Source organism: Nerophis ophidion, linkage group LG04 (genome assembly GCF_033978795.1).
Source record: "Nerophis ophidion isolate RoL-2023_Sa linkage group LG04, RoL_Noph_v1.0, whole genome shotgun sequence".
NCBI classification, from domain to species: domain Eukaryota; kingdom Metazoa; phylum Chordata; class Actinopteri; order Syngnathiformes; family Syngnathidae; genus Nerophis; species Nerophis ophidion.
Window position 1 is genome coordinate 27,598,799 of NC_084614.1, and position 17,297 is coordinate 27,616,095.

A 17,297-nucleotide genomic window follows, 5' to 3' on the forward strand; every position below is an offset into this window, starting at 1 on the left:
GAGGGACACGGTCGAATGCCTTCTCCAAGTCCACAAAGCACATGTAGACTGGTTGGGCAAACTCCCATGCACCCTCAAGAACCCTGCCGAGAGTATAGAGCTGGTCCACAGTTCCACGACCAGGACGAAAACCACACTGTTCCTCCTGAATCCGAGGTTCGACTATCCGACGTAGCCTCCTCTCCAGTACACCTGAATAAACCTTACCGGGAAGGCTGAGGAGTTTGATCCCACGATAGTTGGAACACACCCTCCGGTCCCCCTTCTTAAAGAGAGGAACCACCACCCCGGTCTGCCAATCCAGAGGTACCGCCCCCGATGTCCACGCGATGCTGCAAAGTCTTGTCAACCAAGACAGCCCCACAGCATCCAGAGCCTTAAGGAACTCCGGGCGGATCTCGTCCAACCCTGGGGCCTTGCCACCGGGGAGCTTTTTAACTACCTCAGCGACCTCAGCCCCAGAAATAGGAGAGTCCACCACAGATTCCCCAGGCACTGCTTCCTCATTGGAAGACGTGTTGGTGGGATTGAGGAGGTATTCGAAGTATTCCTTCCACCTATCCACAACATCCGCAGTCGAGGTCAGCAGAACACCATTCGCACCATACACGGTGTTGATAGTGCACTGCTTCCCCTTCCTGAGGCGGCGGACGGTGGTCCAGAATCGCTTCGAAGCCGTCCGGAAGTCGTTTTCCATGGCTTCCCCGAACTCTTCCCATGTCCGAGTTTTTGCCTCCGCGACCGCTGAAGCTGCACACCGCTTGGCCTGTCGGTACCTGTCCACTGCCTCCGGAGTCCTATGAGCCAAAAGGACCCGATAGGACTCCTTCTTCAGCTTGAGGCATCCCTCACCGCTGGTGTCCACCAAGGGGTTTTAGGATTGCCGCCCCGACAGGCACCAACTACCTTGCGGCCACAGCTCCGATCTGCCGCCTCGACAATAGAGGAACATGGTCCACTCGGACTCAATGTCCAGCACCTCCCTCGTGACATGTTCAAAGTTCTTCCGGAGGTGGGAATTGAAACTTTGTCTGACAGGAGACTCTGCCAGACGTTCCCAGCAGACCCTCACAATGCGTTTGGGCCTCCCAGGTCTGTCCGGCATCCTCTCCCACCATCGCAGCCAACTCACCACCAGGTGGTGATCGGTAGAAAGCTCCGCCCCTCTCTTCACCCGAGTGTCCAAAACATGAGGCCGCAAATCCGATGACACAACTACAAAGTCGATCATGGAACTGCGGCCTAGGGTGTCCTGGTGCCAAGTGCACATATGGACACCCTTATGTTTGAACATGGTGTTTGTTATGGACAAACTGTGACGAGCACAAAAGTCCAATAACAAAACACCACTCGGGTTTAGATCCGGGCGGCCATTCTTCCCAATCACGCCTCTCCAGGTTTCACTGTCGTTGCCAACATGAGCGTTGAAGTCTCCCAGTAGGACAAGGGAATGACCCGGGGGAGCACTTTCCAGTACTCCCTCGAGTGTTCCCAAAAAGGGTGGGTACTCTGAACTGCTGTTTGGTGCATAAGCACAAACAACAGTCAGGACCCGTCCCCCCACCCGAAGGCGGAGGGAGGCTACCCTTTCGTCGACCGGGTGGAACTCCAACGTACAGGCTTTGAGCCGGGGGGAAACAAGAATTGCCACCCCAGCCCGTCGCCTCTCACTGCCGGCAACGCCAGAGTGGAAGAGGGTCCAATCCCTCTCGAGAGAAGTGGTTCCAGAGCCCTTGCTGTGCGTCGAAGTGAGTCCGACTATATCCAGCCGGAATTTCTCGACTTCGCGCACTAGCTCAGGCTCTTTCCCCCCCAGTGACGTGACGTTCCACGTCCCAAGAGCTAGCTTCTGTAGCCGAGGATCGGACCGCCAAGTTCCCTGCCTTCGGCTGTCGCCCAGCTCAAAATGCACCCGACCTCTATGGCCCCTGCTATGGGTGGTGAGCCCATTGGAGGGGTGACCCACGTTGCCTCTTCGGGCTGTGCCCGGCCGGGCCCCATGGGAACAGGCCCCGCCACCAGGCGCTCGCCATCGTGCCCCACCTCCGGGCCTGGCTCCAGAGGGGGGCCCCGGTGACCCGCGTCCGGGCGAGGGAAATCTGGGTCCATGATTTTTCATCTTCATAAAGGTCTTCGAGCTGCTCTTTGTCTGATCCCTCACCTAGAACCTGTTTGCCTTGGGAGACCCTACCAGGGGGCTTTATGCCCCCGGACAACATAGCTCCTAGGATCATTGGGACACGCAAACTCCTCTACCACGATAAGGTTGCAGCTCAGAGAGTATATATATATATATATATATGTATATATATATATATATATATATATATATATATATATATATATATATATATATATATATATATATATATATATACACAGTGTGGAGTTTGCATGTTCTACCCGTGAATGCGTGGGTTCCCTCCGGGTACTCCGGTTTCCTCCACTTCCAAAGACATGCACCTGGGGATAGGTTGATTGGCAACACTAAATTGACCCTAATGTGTGAGTGTGAATGTTGTCTGTCTATCTGTGTTGGCCCTGCGATGAGGTGGCGACTTGTCCAGGGTGTACGCCGCCTTCCGCCCGATTGTAGCTGAGATAGGCACCAGCGCCCCCCGTGACCCAAAAAGGAATTTGGGTAGAAAATGGACGGATGGATGGATGGATGGATGGATGTTTAGTATATGTTTATGTACGATCATGTGAAAATACCAAAAAAACATATTATATACTGCATGCTCTATTTTTTCTATTCTTGCTTTTTAATAACAACTTTTATTTGATATAAGGTATTTATATAGTCATTTTTAAGTTTGTAAAAAAGCTAACAAAATGTATACATTCTCAATTTTTTCTATTTTTGCCTTTTAAAATTATTTTTGAGTTGATTAATTTTATTTTTACATTATACCACAGGCAAAAAAAAAAAGAGGCGTGAACTATAAATAAAGAATGACCCACATCCAAAAAGTTGACTCACCTACTAATGTAGAAGGCACATAAAGCTTTTGTCAATAATCATTACAGTATTAGAAGTAACTAATAGCCAAATTGCAGACATGTTCAAATGTTCCCTAAAAAAATCCTGTAATGCTCTATTTTTTTTTTATAATAATGTTTCAAATGTGTGGGTTCACTCCCAAACGTTTCCGCTGTTATGTTTTTGGTCATGTGTTGTATGTTTCTATGTTTGTTTGTTTGGCAACATGATTACACGAAAAACCATGAAACTGAAACTATGTGACAGGGAAGTACCTTGTGACAGGCTTGTGTCGTGGGGTCTTCAGGACCGAAGGATCACAGCAGGGGTTCAAGTTGACAATTCTTTTTAATCTTTTTACACACAATATTTCTTCTCTCGTTTGTTCCCAAAAGGATTTTCTTTTCATTTTTAATTTTCACAACAGTTCATCTTCTTTGTCCGCTCCCCAAGTCTTTTCAGTCTTAGTTCGTTCACTCACAAAGTTTTTAACTCGCTCAGTCCTCCCACAATCCTTCTGGCGTCCTCAGCACCTCCTGGGTTCCTTCTAGCTTTTCAGCCCCGCCCTGCAGTCACCAACGCTGCTAAATAGAGACAGGTGATTAGATAACTCGTTCCAGCTGAGGTATCCACTCACCTGTCATCTTGCTTCCAGCTGGCTCCTGTGCATGCCCCCGTCGACGTGGTCACGCGCCGCCTCTCACATACCTATTCTGTTTAGTGTACATTTCAGCAGATCATACTGTAGGTAGATTTGCCTGAGTAGCTGGACAAAAAAGATTTTATTTGTGTTTTTTTGTGGGAACTTAGATTTCACGTGTATCATGTTGTATGCTTGCATGTTCGAAATAAACTCAAACTCAAACTCAAACTCAAACGTGAGTTTCAGAGTGTGACTGTGAAATAAATAGTGGATATAGGACACTGCAGGTGAAGTTTCCTATAGGCCTGTTCTTTCTTGTAAGGTAATTAGATATAAATGGATATTGGATGCTTACATACAAGTAAACAACAATTAATGGCCTATGCATTCATATCTTATTTGAATAAAGACACTTTAGTTTGAATTAACACGAGGAAATCTGTTCTGCTCTCATTTTCAATACTCAATTTTCAATAAAAGTACAGTAACCAACATTTTAACAGTAAATGTACCTGCTACTTCCGCATTTTTTTTCAACATAAAAATATTACAATATTAATATCAAAAATAAATTGCAAGAGACATCTCTTCAGGTTGAATAAACAGTTGGTTTACCTGAGAGATTAAGTGCAGATGACGCGAGCAGCGGTTTGATCTGCTACTACTCTCATTTTAATAAACCGCTACGCTACGGTGGCCGAGAAAAGTCAGAGCAAATACAAACGCGACAACACATCAACATAAAGTCATAACACAACTACCGTGTCAGCCAAAACAGGACATTACAAAGACACAAAGGAAGTGACTGCGGACTAGTTTAGGCGACAGACCAAAATGGCTGAGGCGGAAATGTGAAAACAATGCAATGAACAAAGTTGTAAAAGTAAGTGAAGTGTGACCACTTTTCAAGTCATACCTTTTTAAAAACTTTTTTAATTTTGCAATAATACAATGTTCAATACAATGTTTTTAACCTTCTGCCTCAGCTTTTTCCGTCTGCGAAACTTGCTTTTCTTTTGTCTGTTGCGTCCTTTATGGCTTAAAGTTGTGTTGCGGCTTTATAATATTGTGTTGTGTTGTTTGCATTTATTGTGGCTTTGGCAATCGTGTTGTAGCTGAAGGTTTTTGTTGTTGCTTTATGCTATTGTCTTGTGGCGTTTGTGTTTGTTGTGACCTCTCCGCCATTCTTGTTTTGATGACTGATTGCGTCAGGCAGACAGACTTGAATAACCTTACCGTCCTTATCATTAAAAGTGCTAAACATATAAAAGTATGTTGAAAATATCCAATGTTTTATTTTTTCTAGTATTGATACAAATCGATAACTGCGTTTAATAATGATGTTAAAGCGATATATATCCTCCAAAAGTCCAATAGACCGAAGTAGATGAAACTTACGAATATAAATTGATACATCGATGAATCGTTACACCAGTAATGTTTTTTTTTATATTGTGCCTTTGTGTAATACAGATAGACTGCACATACAGGAGGTATTTTTTGCCTCATTCATGTGAGAATCTTTCGTGTGAAGGAAGCATTAAGGAGTGGGATTAGCAGGAATGGCTGCAATGGGCTCAAACAACCACCAGGTAGCATCTGTGAGCAGATAATACTGTATCCTCTATTTCTCTTTCGGATTTAGTAAGTCGGTAGTGTATTTTTCACTCAAGCTTAAAGTGAAGGATGAGTCTTGACTTAAAGCTGACAGTCAGTCCGTGCTTCTTAGACCTTTTAACGCGGTGGTGACTTTTTGTGCGCTGATGTCCAAAATGTACCTCGAACCCCCCAGACGTAAGATGACTAACTGGACTGGGTCCTGCCCAGGTTGGGGGCCTTCCTGCGTACCTCACAAAATGATATAATAAGATAAGATAAAGTACCAATAATAGGTGTGGCGAAATTATTCTCTGCATTAGACCCATCACCCTTGTTCACTCCATGGGAGGTGAGGGGAGCAGTGAGCAGCAGCAGCGGTGGCCGCGCCCGGGAATAGTTTTTGGTGATTAAACCCCCAATTCCAACCCTTGATGCTGAGTGCCCAGCAGGTAGGTAATGGGTCCCATTTTTATGATTAGTTCATGCCTGACAAAAAAGAGGTTCTCTGTTTTATTCTAAGCTTGTACTTCTCTTGGGGAACATACTTTTTTTTTCCGCTTGCAAGCATGCACTTTGCATATCTGACAATATGTGCATTCGAAAATAAGGGAAAATAATGTAAATTGTACAGTTGGGGAGGAGATACTCATATAAAAAATGTGTTCATGAGCGACTAAACCTTGGTGATTTAAGTCATTTTAACATCAAGTTTTTGGGGAGATTTGAACTATGTCAGCAAACAGTGATTTATTCTTATCAAATTACATATGTATATTATACTTAAATATTTTAATTAGCTATAAAATCTGGTTATATGTATATAAACAGTGCACCAAAATATTTCTGGACTGACATTATTTTGCTGAGTGGACGGAAAGTTTTGCTGCTTTGGCAACATTATAGTCCTGACACCATTCAGGGGCCGACATTTTCCTTTTTAACCTGATCTTTACATTACATTTCCGTATTTCTTGCGACACACAAGCAGGAGTTGCATGATTTCCAGGAGTGTGCATGTCTTGCTGGACAGTGACGTGCGGTGAACTTAACACCAGGTGAGGCATACATACTTTTTTTTCTCCTTTTTTTTTTTTTAAACTTAAATTCATATGTGCCGTTCTAGTCATTGTTGATTTAGGTTGCACATTAGAGTTACAGGAAAAAAAAAGGTAATTATTCACTTTCATAAAAACGTTATCATAATGATATTATGATATGATAAATGGGTCCAAAAAGTATTTGATAAAATTGTTATTGAATACTTTTTGGTCCCATTTGCTTTTACCAAAATAAACAAAGTATTGTGAGTGTATCTTACCTTTCTGTATTTGTACCTGAAGCAGCAATAGTTATCCTCCATGAAAACATACTTTGTATGATCGCATTAATTTTGTCTTAAAGTCCAGTTTAGAGAACGATTTTATCTTGGATACAGTATATAATCCTCCATATTGGCAGATACATTCATTTAATTCAATTTCATTCCAAGAAATTAAACAATATTTCTGCATCTGACAAAAAACACCCACAAACGCTGGCTTACTCTAATAAAAAATGCCATGTTTGTTATAAATACAGTTAAGAAAAAAGAAAATAAAAAATTGCTGGCTTCCGCTGGAGAGACCTGTGTCTGCTAGCTTGAGTGCCCCCACTTCTCCCAGTGTGGTGAGTCAGAGTACTGCTGAGGCATTGAACTGCAAGTTGACAATGTATCGCCCCCTACCTTGAGGCAGAGGTACTTGCTGCTTCATGATCTGCCTTTTTCCCGTAGCAACAAGTATGCGCCCCCTCGCACGCACACCCCCAATATACACTGTGTGTAGCCGTGGAGGCACCGCCTGTGTCTGCCTCACTTCTTGTCTGCTGCATTGTTTGGATCAGGAAACATTGAATTTCCGCGATTTTGACCATGAAAATGATCAAAATATACAGGAACCACACCAAAATCACATAGAAAGCATAAACCAAAAGATAAATATTAAAAGTTATTTTATTTTATTACTTCAGTTTGGAACATGTCATGGTTAAGCCACCTGATGGCAGGTGAGGCACTGCCCCACTTGCCTCCCCTGACAGCACGTCACTGTTGCTGGAGCACCAGCTCCAATTTGAAAAGAAGCCGCAACAAACCCCATCCACAGCACGGAACCATTTCGAAGATACTAATCCTCACCGCCATGGCGGAAAATAAAGTTTACGGGAAAATAAATATTTCATATAGTAAATCAATATTTTTTTATTGTACCATTGTTACTGGAGGACTCGAGGGAAAGGAATGGCTAAGCAACACACAAACACCGAGCAGGACGACCCAAGAAGCTAACCGTTAAATTTTTTTGTTGTTGTTGTTTTTATTTTGATAAAATAATGTATTGGGTGTTTTTTGTTATAGTTTGCAAATTAAGGGAGTACGTCTCTGGATATGGGAAGGCTTTGAGGGCAATATCCAAATAATTGAAATGGAAGCCAATTGTAGTTTTAACTTTTGTTAAGTTATTGTGCATCAGGCACACTATTTTGTTGAACAAAAAAATGGTATATAGCATTCAATAATTAAATATGTAATCTGATACATACACTAGCAAATTCTACATTTAATTTAGAAAAAATGGGTTACTTTAGTTACCTGGTGTGAAACATGTTCAGTTCTATAATCTATTGTCAAAGTATTGGATTGGGATTTCAAATCCATTCGGATCTGAGTCAAACAAAAAAAAATCGTGTCAAAAATGTTGATTGGGACATCCCTACCTGAGAGTTTTTTTCTTCCGTCCAAGACAGAATATGGGGAATTATTGCCAGGAATTTATGAAAACCAGAAGGTGCCAGGAAAGAGAGCAAAATATGAGCGCTTCCCAAGCGAATCAGGAGGCTTGACAAATACAGCAATGTGACTGGTTTGCCACCAGTCTAGGGTGAAGTCTGCTTGGATAGGCTCCAGCTTTCCCTTAACCCTAAACATACAGATCAGTGATTCTCAAGCTGTTGTAATGGGCTCCATCTAGTGGTACACCAAGGAATCACTTGATTAAAGTACAGTGTTTTATTTTCCTAAATTTAAACACAGTGTTACTGTTCAAACTGTCTGCAATGTTAGAGTGGCCAAAAATAATAAATATACTTAAAGGGGAACATTATCACAATTTCAGAAGGGTTAAAACCAATAAAAATCAGTTCCCAGTGACTTATTTTATTTTTTGAAGTTTTTATTTTTATTTTACCCATCCCAGAATATCCCTAAAAAAAAGCTTTAAAGTGCCTGATTTTCGCTATCTGTGAAGCCATCGTCCATTTTCCTGTGACGTCATCCAGTGATGCCATTACGGATAGCACAGCAAGATATAGCGACATTAGCTCGGATTCAGACTCGGATTTCAGCGGCTTAAGTGATTCAACAGATTACGTATGTATTGAAACGGATGGTTGGAGTATGGAGGCAGATAGCGAAAACGAAATTGAAGAAGAAACTGAAGCTATTGAGCGAATAGCTATTGACGCTATTCGGCCATGTTTGCCTTAGCATCGCCGGTAAAATGTGCAGACCAACGATCGGAAGTTTTGCATCTTGTAACACTGGATAAACTAAAATCCATCGATGGGTGGAGGAAACACTGGATGTAAATAAAGTTTCAAATGTACATACAGCTAGCCCAAATAGCATGTTAGCATCAATTAGCTGGCAGTCATGCTGCGACCAAATATGTCTGATTAGCACATAAGTCAACAACATCAACAAAACTCACCTTTGTGATTTAGTTGACTTTATTGTTGGAAATGCATCTGCAGGTTATCCATACATCTCTGTGCCATGTCTGCCTTAGCGTCGCCGGTAAAATGTGCAGACACTCCGGCACATTCGATGGGGGTCTGACGGCAGATTTCTTTGACTTTATCGTTGGAAATGCATCTGCTTTGAGTGTCGCAGGATATCCACACAATCTTGCCATCTCTGTAGTAGCATAGCTTTCGTCGGTAAACAAACGTCTGACCATTTCGTCGGCTTTCCCCACACCCTCATATTTTGAACAAATTTCATCCAATTTCTTGCCACTTTCGCATCTTTGGGCCAGTGGTGCCACTTGAATCCCTCCCTTAGTGTTTTTATACCTTCAGACTACACACCGACGAGGCATGATGTCTCCAAGGTTAAAGAAAATGGTCGAAAAAACGGAAAATAACAGAGCTGAGACGCGGTGTTTGTAATGTGTTTGAGAAAATGGCGGCTTTATTACCTAGGTGACGTTCATGTTCTGACGTCATCACTCCGAGAGCGATAAATAGAAAGGCGTTTAATTCGCCAAAATTCACCCATTTAGAGTTTGGAAATCGGTTAAAATAATATATGGTCTTTTTTCTGCAATATCAAGGTATATATTGACGCTTACATAGGTCTGGTGATGATGTTCCCCTTTAAATAAAACTTCTGTCTTGTTTTTAATGAATACTTAGGCCTACAATACTAATGTATTTTAATGTTGGTCATTATGGTGGTGCTTGGAGAGCCAAGTTATTTTCCTTGGTGGTACTTGGTAAAAAAAATTGAAATCTAATGCTATAGGTGGCAGAACATGTGATACTATGCTACATTCTTTTTTACGACTATGTAATTAGCAAATTTAAATAAACAGAAAAGCTTACTGTCAGGAAAGTGACGGACATTTGCTCATCCTCGCTGTCTTGTGGATTATCTTCAACACTTCATACACAAATATATCCATCTTGTATTTTCCTTTTTTATTTTTTTTAACACCCTGCACGGGAAAAGCTTTAAGAATGACGGACGGAAGGAACAAAGGCCAATAAAACTGTTTGCATAATCATTTATTCACTTATTTTCTTCTCACATATCATATATTATTATTATTGCTGCGGTTCGGGAGCCTTTCCAATATTCGCTGTCAGTGTTCCCACCCTAGGAGGCTATGTAGTACTTTTTTTTTCTTCATCGTAATGCATGCTGAGTACATTTCACAGGAGCAGGATGCAAATAAATAAAACTCTTCTTAAGTCATATGTCTTAATCTATCCATTCTAGTTAATGCTTCTTTAACATGCCTTTTTCAGTCCATAGGGGCGGGGCGGGCGACAGGGGTTGGGGTCAGAACATATGTTTTGTGTAAGACGGATGGACGCTTAACAAAGAGCACATTGATAATACACGTTATTAAAGCTGGTCATCTAGGAGTTTTCTTCATTAACTCTCAGGAGAATTCATCTACGTACAGTACCTTTGAAATGTGGCACCAAATATGCTTGTGAAAAAGCTGTGTGACAACAATATATATGTATATATATTACCGTTGCATTGAAAAGATGTGTCAGTGTGCGTGTGTGTGTTTGTGTGTGTGTGTTGTGCCCTACGATGGTGATCGTACACACAAAGTGTTTCTCTTGACTTCCTTTTCTTCTTTCTTTTTTTCTCACCGTAAAGGTCCGGCCTTGCAGGCATCCTTAGCACTGAGGTGTGTAACACAGTGTTGGGAGGTAAGTGAGTGTGTGTTCCACTGACGCTTTGCCAAATTGCTGACCAAAGCAACGAGGCCGTTCTGAGTAAGCGCTGCTATATTTAATGCCTAATTGTGTACTTTTTGACAATACAAACGAGATGTTTGAGTCCCTCCCTCAGCATCTCAGAGGATCTTTTTTGACTGTTCTCGACTCATGTCAACGATTGGCTTTTGTTCCCCCACGCTCATGCGCCAGGCTTTTGCATATGTGCACATATTTTAGGAAAACGAGAGCATTACTCATGAGCTACAACAAAGGCAAATAATGAGGGGCGTCGCTTAACGCCGTTTCAACCTACACCTTTACAGTATTTTAGTGGTTATTAAATTGCTCATTTATGTCTGTTGGGTTCTTTAAAGGCACCTAGTGTCACCTAGGCAGAGTACAACACTCCGTCCTTTCGGAGCAGCACCAAAAGTCAGGTTCAGGAATCTGAAATGTGTCTTGACTTAAAGCTGACAGTCAGTCCGCGCTTATAAGTCGTTTTAACGCGGCGGTGACTTTTTGTGCGCTGATGCTCAGGGGTCCGTTGCCAAAACGTCCTGAATGTACCTCGAACCCCCAGGCGGTAAAGCCTCTGTCAAACATAAGCCGACTCACTTGACTGGGTCCTGCCCAGATTGGGGGTCTGTGACAGATGAGACACATCCTTCTTGCGCACCTCGCAGATGGACTTCCTGCGGGCCTGCACCCCCCGGATGGCGGTCTTTATCTTCCGCCAGCCCAGGTGGTTGAGCTCCGCCAGGTTGAGCACCACGCAAATGCCGCTGACAGCGAACATGAAGACCAGAAAGACGGTCTTTTCGGTGGGGCGAGAAACGTAACACTCCACTTCCTTCACGCACGGATAGCGGTCGCACTCGAACATTCCCGGCACGTTGAAGCCGTACAGGAAGTACTGCCCCGCCAAAAACCCGATCTCCAGCGCGTTTCGGAACACCACCTGTATGACGTAGAAACGGGAGATTCCCTCCTGTCGTCGCACTTTGGAGCTCTTGTGCGTTTGAGGGAGCCCTCGAGGTCCGTTAGGGATCTCCTTGACCTCCAGGCAGTCGTGGTCCTCCTTACTGCTGTCAGGGTGCACCAGGATTCCGTTGATGTTGCGGGCGTGGAGCTTGCGAGCATGATGGTCGTGATGGCGGCCGTGGTGGCCGTGGCCGTGGTGATCCATGTAAGGGTGCAGGAGGGAGTAGCTGCGGTCCCGGGCTTTAGCCGACTGGTGGACGGAGTAGGTGATGAAACACAGGCTGGGGGTGCACACCAGGATGATCTGGAAGACCCAGTAGCGGATGTGCGAGATGGGGAAGGCTTTGTCGTAGCAAGCCTGGTTGCAGCCGGGCTGCATTGTGTTGCAGATGAACATGATCTGCTCATCCTCGTACACTTTCTCACCCACTATGCCCACTATCAGGATACGGAAGATCACCACCACTGTCAGCAGGATCCTGTAGGGAGACAGAAGGAGGGATGTCATTGTTTAAAGTCTCCGTTTTGTTTGTTGCGGGCTTGCTTAACAAGTCAAATGACCAGTGCAATAGATGGTAAACAGTGAGCAGTTACAGAGTTTATATACCTAATAAATAGATCATTAGACACAATTAACTATAAAATTTGAATTTACAATTTTAAAACGGTATGGTATCAGGGGGTTGGTTTTCAACTGGGTAAGAAGCTTCTTGACCAACAGTAAGCAATACAGTATGTTACGAAGACACAAAATATATCTTACGGCGCTATTCAATCTCTATACATCCATCCCTCCATCCATCCATTTTTTACCCCTTATTCACTTTGGGGTCGCGGCTACAATCGGGCAGAAGACGGAGTACACCCTGGACAAGTCGCCATCTCATCGAAGGGCCAACACAGATAGACAGACAACATTCACACTCACATTCACACACTAAGGCCAATTTAGTGTTACCAATCAACCTATTCCCAGGTGCATGTTTTGGAAGTGGGAGAAAGCCGGAGTACCCGGAGGGAACCCACACAGAACGATCTCGAGCCTGGGATTGAACCCAGGACTACTCAGGACCTACGTACTGTGAGGCAAACGCACTAACCCCTCTGCCACCGTGAAGCCCAATCTTTATACAGTATAAATGTAAAGTTACAAAGGTATTAAAGTTAGTAATATTTACAGATTGCACGACTACGTTTTGTTTAGGAGAAAACACAGTAGTTCAGTGGTTCTCAAATGGGGGTACGCGTACCCCGGTGGGTACTTGAAGGTATGCCAAGGGGTAAGTGAGATTTTTTTTAAATATTCTAAAAATAGCAACAATTTAAAAATCCTTTATGAATCCAGATGGATCTCTATTACAATCCCCAAAGTTGGCACTTTAAGTTGATGATTACTTCTATGTGTAGAAATCTTTATTTATAATTGAATCACTTGTTTATTTTTAACAAGTTTTTAGTTATTTTTTATATCTTTTTTTCCAAATAGTTCAAGAAAGACCACTACAAATGAGCAATGTTTTGCACAAAACTTTGGAGTTCTACCTTAGTAAGATGTCACAGATAGTGCTCTCAAATGATCTTTTTAAAAAAAATCAGATTATTCACACTTGAATTCGGATTAATCGGGATTAATCACAGGTTATTACTCGCTTGCATTATTTATTAGTAACTTTTATTACTATAATTTATTATTATTATTTATTATTATTCAAAAGCACATTATTTGGATACAAATGCAGTCAAAATGTCAAACAGGAACATTTTTTGTATGTTTTACTGTAATGCACTATGTATTTGTTAAAAACTTGATCACAGTTTTATCTAAAATACCATCTGGCTGTATTTTGAAGTAAACTTTGCCAGTAAGCACACTTTCACCGTTTTCTCATTAGTTTTTTTGCACTGCTGTATTATCACTGAACTTATAAGAAAACACCTTTTCAGGTTAAGCTAAAATAAATTGTGTGATTAATCTGCATATATACATTTAATCACATGAGTTAACTCGTAGTTTTGGACAGTCCTAGACAGAGTACTTCACTTCTGTTCATTATACATTAAAGGATTAACCTTTTCTTTTGTCTTAGACTTTTTTTGGTAATCTTTATTACAGTAAGACCAGACTATATCACGTGTGTGACAATTTGGTACATTTGTGAAGATCAATCAATTAATCAATCAATCAATCAATCAATCAATCAATGTTTATTTATATAGCCCTAAATCACAAGTGTCTCAAAGGGCTGCACAAGCCACAACGACATCCTTGCCTTAGATCCCACGTAAGGGTAAGGAAAAACTCACATCCCAGTGGGATGTCAATGAGAATGACTATAAGAAACCTTGGAGAGGACCGCGGAGACATAGGAGAGACCGGATGCATAGCAATATCTGCATAGCAATATCTGCATAGCAAATGACCTTCACATTATGCCTGTATCATTCGTTAGTAAAATAATTTTCAAAATGTTTTTTTAGTTCTGCAAGTAAATATATATTTTCTTTGTTTTATGATGAACAGTGGTTGTCCTATGTATTTTGTTTTTTTTACAATTTTCAACATTTTTAAACAGCAATACCATTCATAAAAGTTTTGATCATGGAATAAATAATTTCTGTATAACCATTTGTTATAGGAAATACTATTTCAAGTTGGATTTTGACTTCAGAGGCTCCTTTCTGTTGAATCACAAAACTGTAACAAGTCCTGCAGGTTAAGCATTTGCAAATGATGTTTGTTTGATAAACAACATTCACCTCTCACCGGGAAAAATGCTAAACTTGTTCAAGAAGTTTTGTCACGCCACTGTGAGTGTGAGCGTGCGTGAGTGTGAGTGTTTGTGTGTGTGCATTTGAGTATGCATCCAACTTCATGCATATGCATGTACAAGTTATTGCTCAGCAGCTGTGACACACACACACGAAAAGAACGACGGCTTCATTTAGTAAAGCATGCACACACAAGCTGACTAATTATGAGATGCGAGTAGAGTGAATCACTTGACTTTGACGTGTGTGTGTGTGTGTGTGTGTGTGTGTGTGTGTGTGTGTGTGTGTGTGTGTGTGTGTGCGTGTGTGCGTGTGTGTGTGTGTGCGTGCGTGCGTGCGTGCGTGTGTGTGTGTGTATGTGTGTGTGTGTGTGTGTGAGTGTGTGTGCGCGCGTGACTCCTTGCAAGCTGAAACAGCTTTTTGATACACTCCACAAACTGGATGCGTTTTACTATTATTTTCTGTGGTGTTGGTCCAGCTTGGCCACTGCAGAGGAGGACTGTGGGCTTTAGGATTGCTCCGTCAGCGCTTTCTAATGAGCACTGAGCGCCTGCCCACTGTGGGCCGCCCAGTGCCAAAATGCAGTGGATGTGCACGTTTCCTACAGTGCGGGAGCCAATTACTTAGGACGCGCTTGTCTCCAAGCAAAGGCGGCGGAAGGGGGGGAGGCCGGGAAGAGGAGATCGATGGCCCCGGGTGGGATGGAGCCATTACGATAAACACAATGATGTATGTGTGTTTTTATATCATTATTTTACTGGCTGAAATATTTGGTACATGTGCTCTATCAAAAACCTTTACCAAGGTGCTTGGATAGCAGACTGTGTGCTTTGATGGACAACTGAACTGAGTCATACTGACTGTGGTTGCTAAACAAGAAATTCATAAACAAACCACAACAATAAAAATTTGTATTTTTCACACCCTTGCAATTTTAACACAAATTAGACTATAAGCAGGTTGAAGCACATTTACGTCCTTGTTAACAAAGCAGGCAAGGAAGACGTCGACATGTTGTATGTTGGTATGTTGTGATAACAACTGTGGACAGACTCTTAACATGGCTTAAGCCATCTTCAATCACAACACCAAATCTCGTCATTACTAATTCTAAAACGGCTGCATAACTTCCAAGAATGATCAAAACAAGTTCAACTCATGAGCGTTTTTTTTTTATGCCATTACAGATTATAGATATGTGCTGCTTGTTCAACTACATTGCACACAGGTTGAAGAGCATGATAACATGAATGTGGAGGGAAATGAGTGTTTCCATGATCATGCAAAAACCTCATTTAAATGCACCAGTCATAAATTGCGAACGCAGTCTTAGTAGATCACACGCAACACGCCCAATAATAGTTCACAATTTTATAGTTTGCACAAGAGTTATTTGGATCTAAGTACATCCGGGCCATAGTGTTTTGAGTTACCAGCATTATGGCTCCCTATAAGAAAAAATCTGGCACCCAGATGAGAAAAGATAAAAAATTAAAAAGGGAAAGAAAGCAGAAAATGGGCAATCAAATGGTTAAAATGTGTAGTATATGGTGTATACCATGATTTTAATCGGACTTTCCAAGTTTAATGAACATACTGTCATGGTCTGCTTGGATCATATCTTATTCTGGTTTTGGTTCTGTTTTATATCACATCTTGTTAGCGTTGTCTTCCGTAGTTCCTGGTGGCACTTCCTGTTTTGTTCTGTTGTCATAACTACGCATTTGTGTCACCTGCCTTTTGTTTTTGATGCGCACCTGCCTCCTAATTACTGTCCGTATTTAAGCCTGCCTTTTTCGTTTACTCGGTCTCGCATTCTAGTTTCTGTTCTATGCAAGAGGTGACGACGCTGATTCCTGATTGTGGTAAAAGACTATTTTTGTACTGGTTAGCTTCCACGATATTCCTTTGTTTATTCCCTAATTCACATGCTAGCGCCTTTAGTTCCTTCTAGGTCCCATGCTAGTTCTGTTTGTTTTGTCTTTAGTGCCTTGTGCAAGTGTTTCTGTTCTTAGTTTGTTTTGTTAGTGTAAATACATCTTCATTTCCTACCTTCACGCTGTGTCCATATCCGACTGCATCCTTGAGAGAACAAACCCGCACCACGTTGCCAGCCAACCGTTACACATACTGACAAGGAGCAGCTGATATTAGCCTCTCCTTTTGTTAAAATAAATGTAAATACATATCTAAATGTTTTTGTTTTATTTTATGTTTGTATATATTTATTTATGGGGCTGAGGTGGGTTCTGGATGGCTGGTGACGAGGGCATGATTCAGGAATCTCTGCATGTGGATCTACAGTTTATTTGTATGTGATCGATACGAGAGTGATTCGATTTTTGTTTTGTTTTCCTAAAATCCTCTTTTTTGTTGACGCTTACAAATTTAAGGAATAATTTCTTGAAGGCAAACAGGATTCAAAAGAGTTACGGATAGTAGTTTTGGATTTTGTTTAGTGTTTTTTTACTATTTACTCCCACTTCAAAGACAAAGACATGCACCTGGGGATAGGTTGATTGGCAACACTAAATGGTCCCTAGTGTGTGAATGTGAGTGTGAATGTTGTCTGTCTATCTGTGTTGGCCCTGCGAAGAGGTGGCGACTTATCCAGGATGTACCCCGCCTTGCGCCCGAATGCAGTTGAGATAAGCTCCAGCACCCCCTGCAACCCCAAAAAGAAAATGGATGATAGATAATAGAATAGATTAAGCAAGTAATTTAAATATTGTGTAATGTGTTAATATTGTTATAACTTCAATAGCGCTCACCGTAAATGCAGTACATCGAAAAACATACAATTAACACATGGTATTGGTATTGGTATCG

The 17,297-nt window shown here is 41.9% G+C and overlaps 1 protein-coding gene across 2 annotated transcripts in view; it reads right to left on the reverse strand.

Annotated features, from left to right (window-relative positions):
- Positions 1–5,833: 5,833 nt before the first annotated feature.
- Positions 5,834–17,297, reverse strand: part of LOC133551242 (gap junction delta-2 protein-like) — a 57,408-nt gene continuing 45,944 nt past the window's right edge. For both annotated transcript variants that reach the window (XM_061897745.1, XM_061897746.1), the window contains one exon: positions 5,834–12,178. In XM_061897745.1, the coding sequence (XP_061753729.1) occupies positions 11,314–12,178 (865 nt within the window). In that variant the 3' untranslated portion in view covers positions 5,834–11,313. The remainder of the gene's footprint in view (positions 12,179–17,297) is intronic.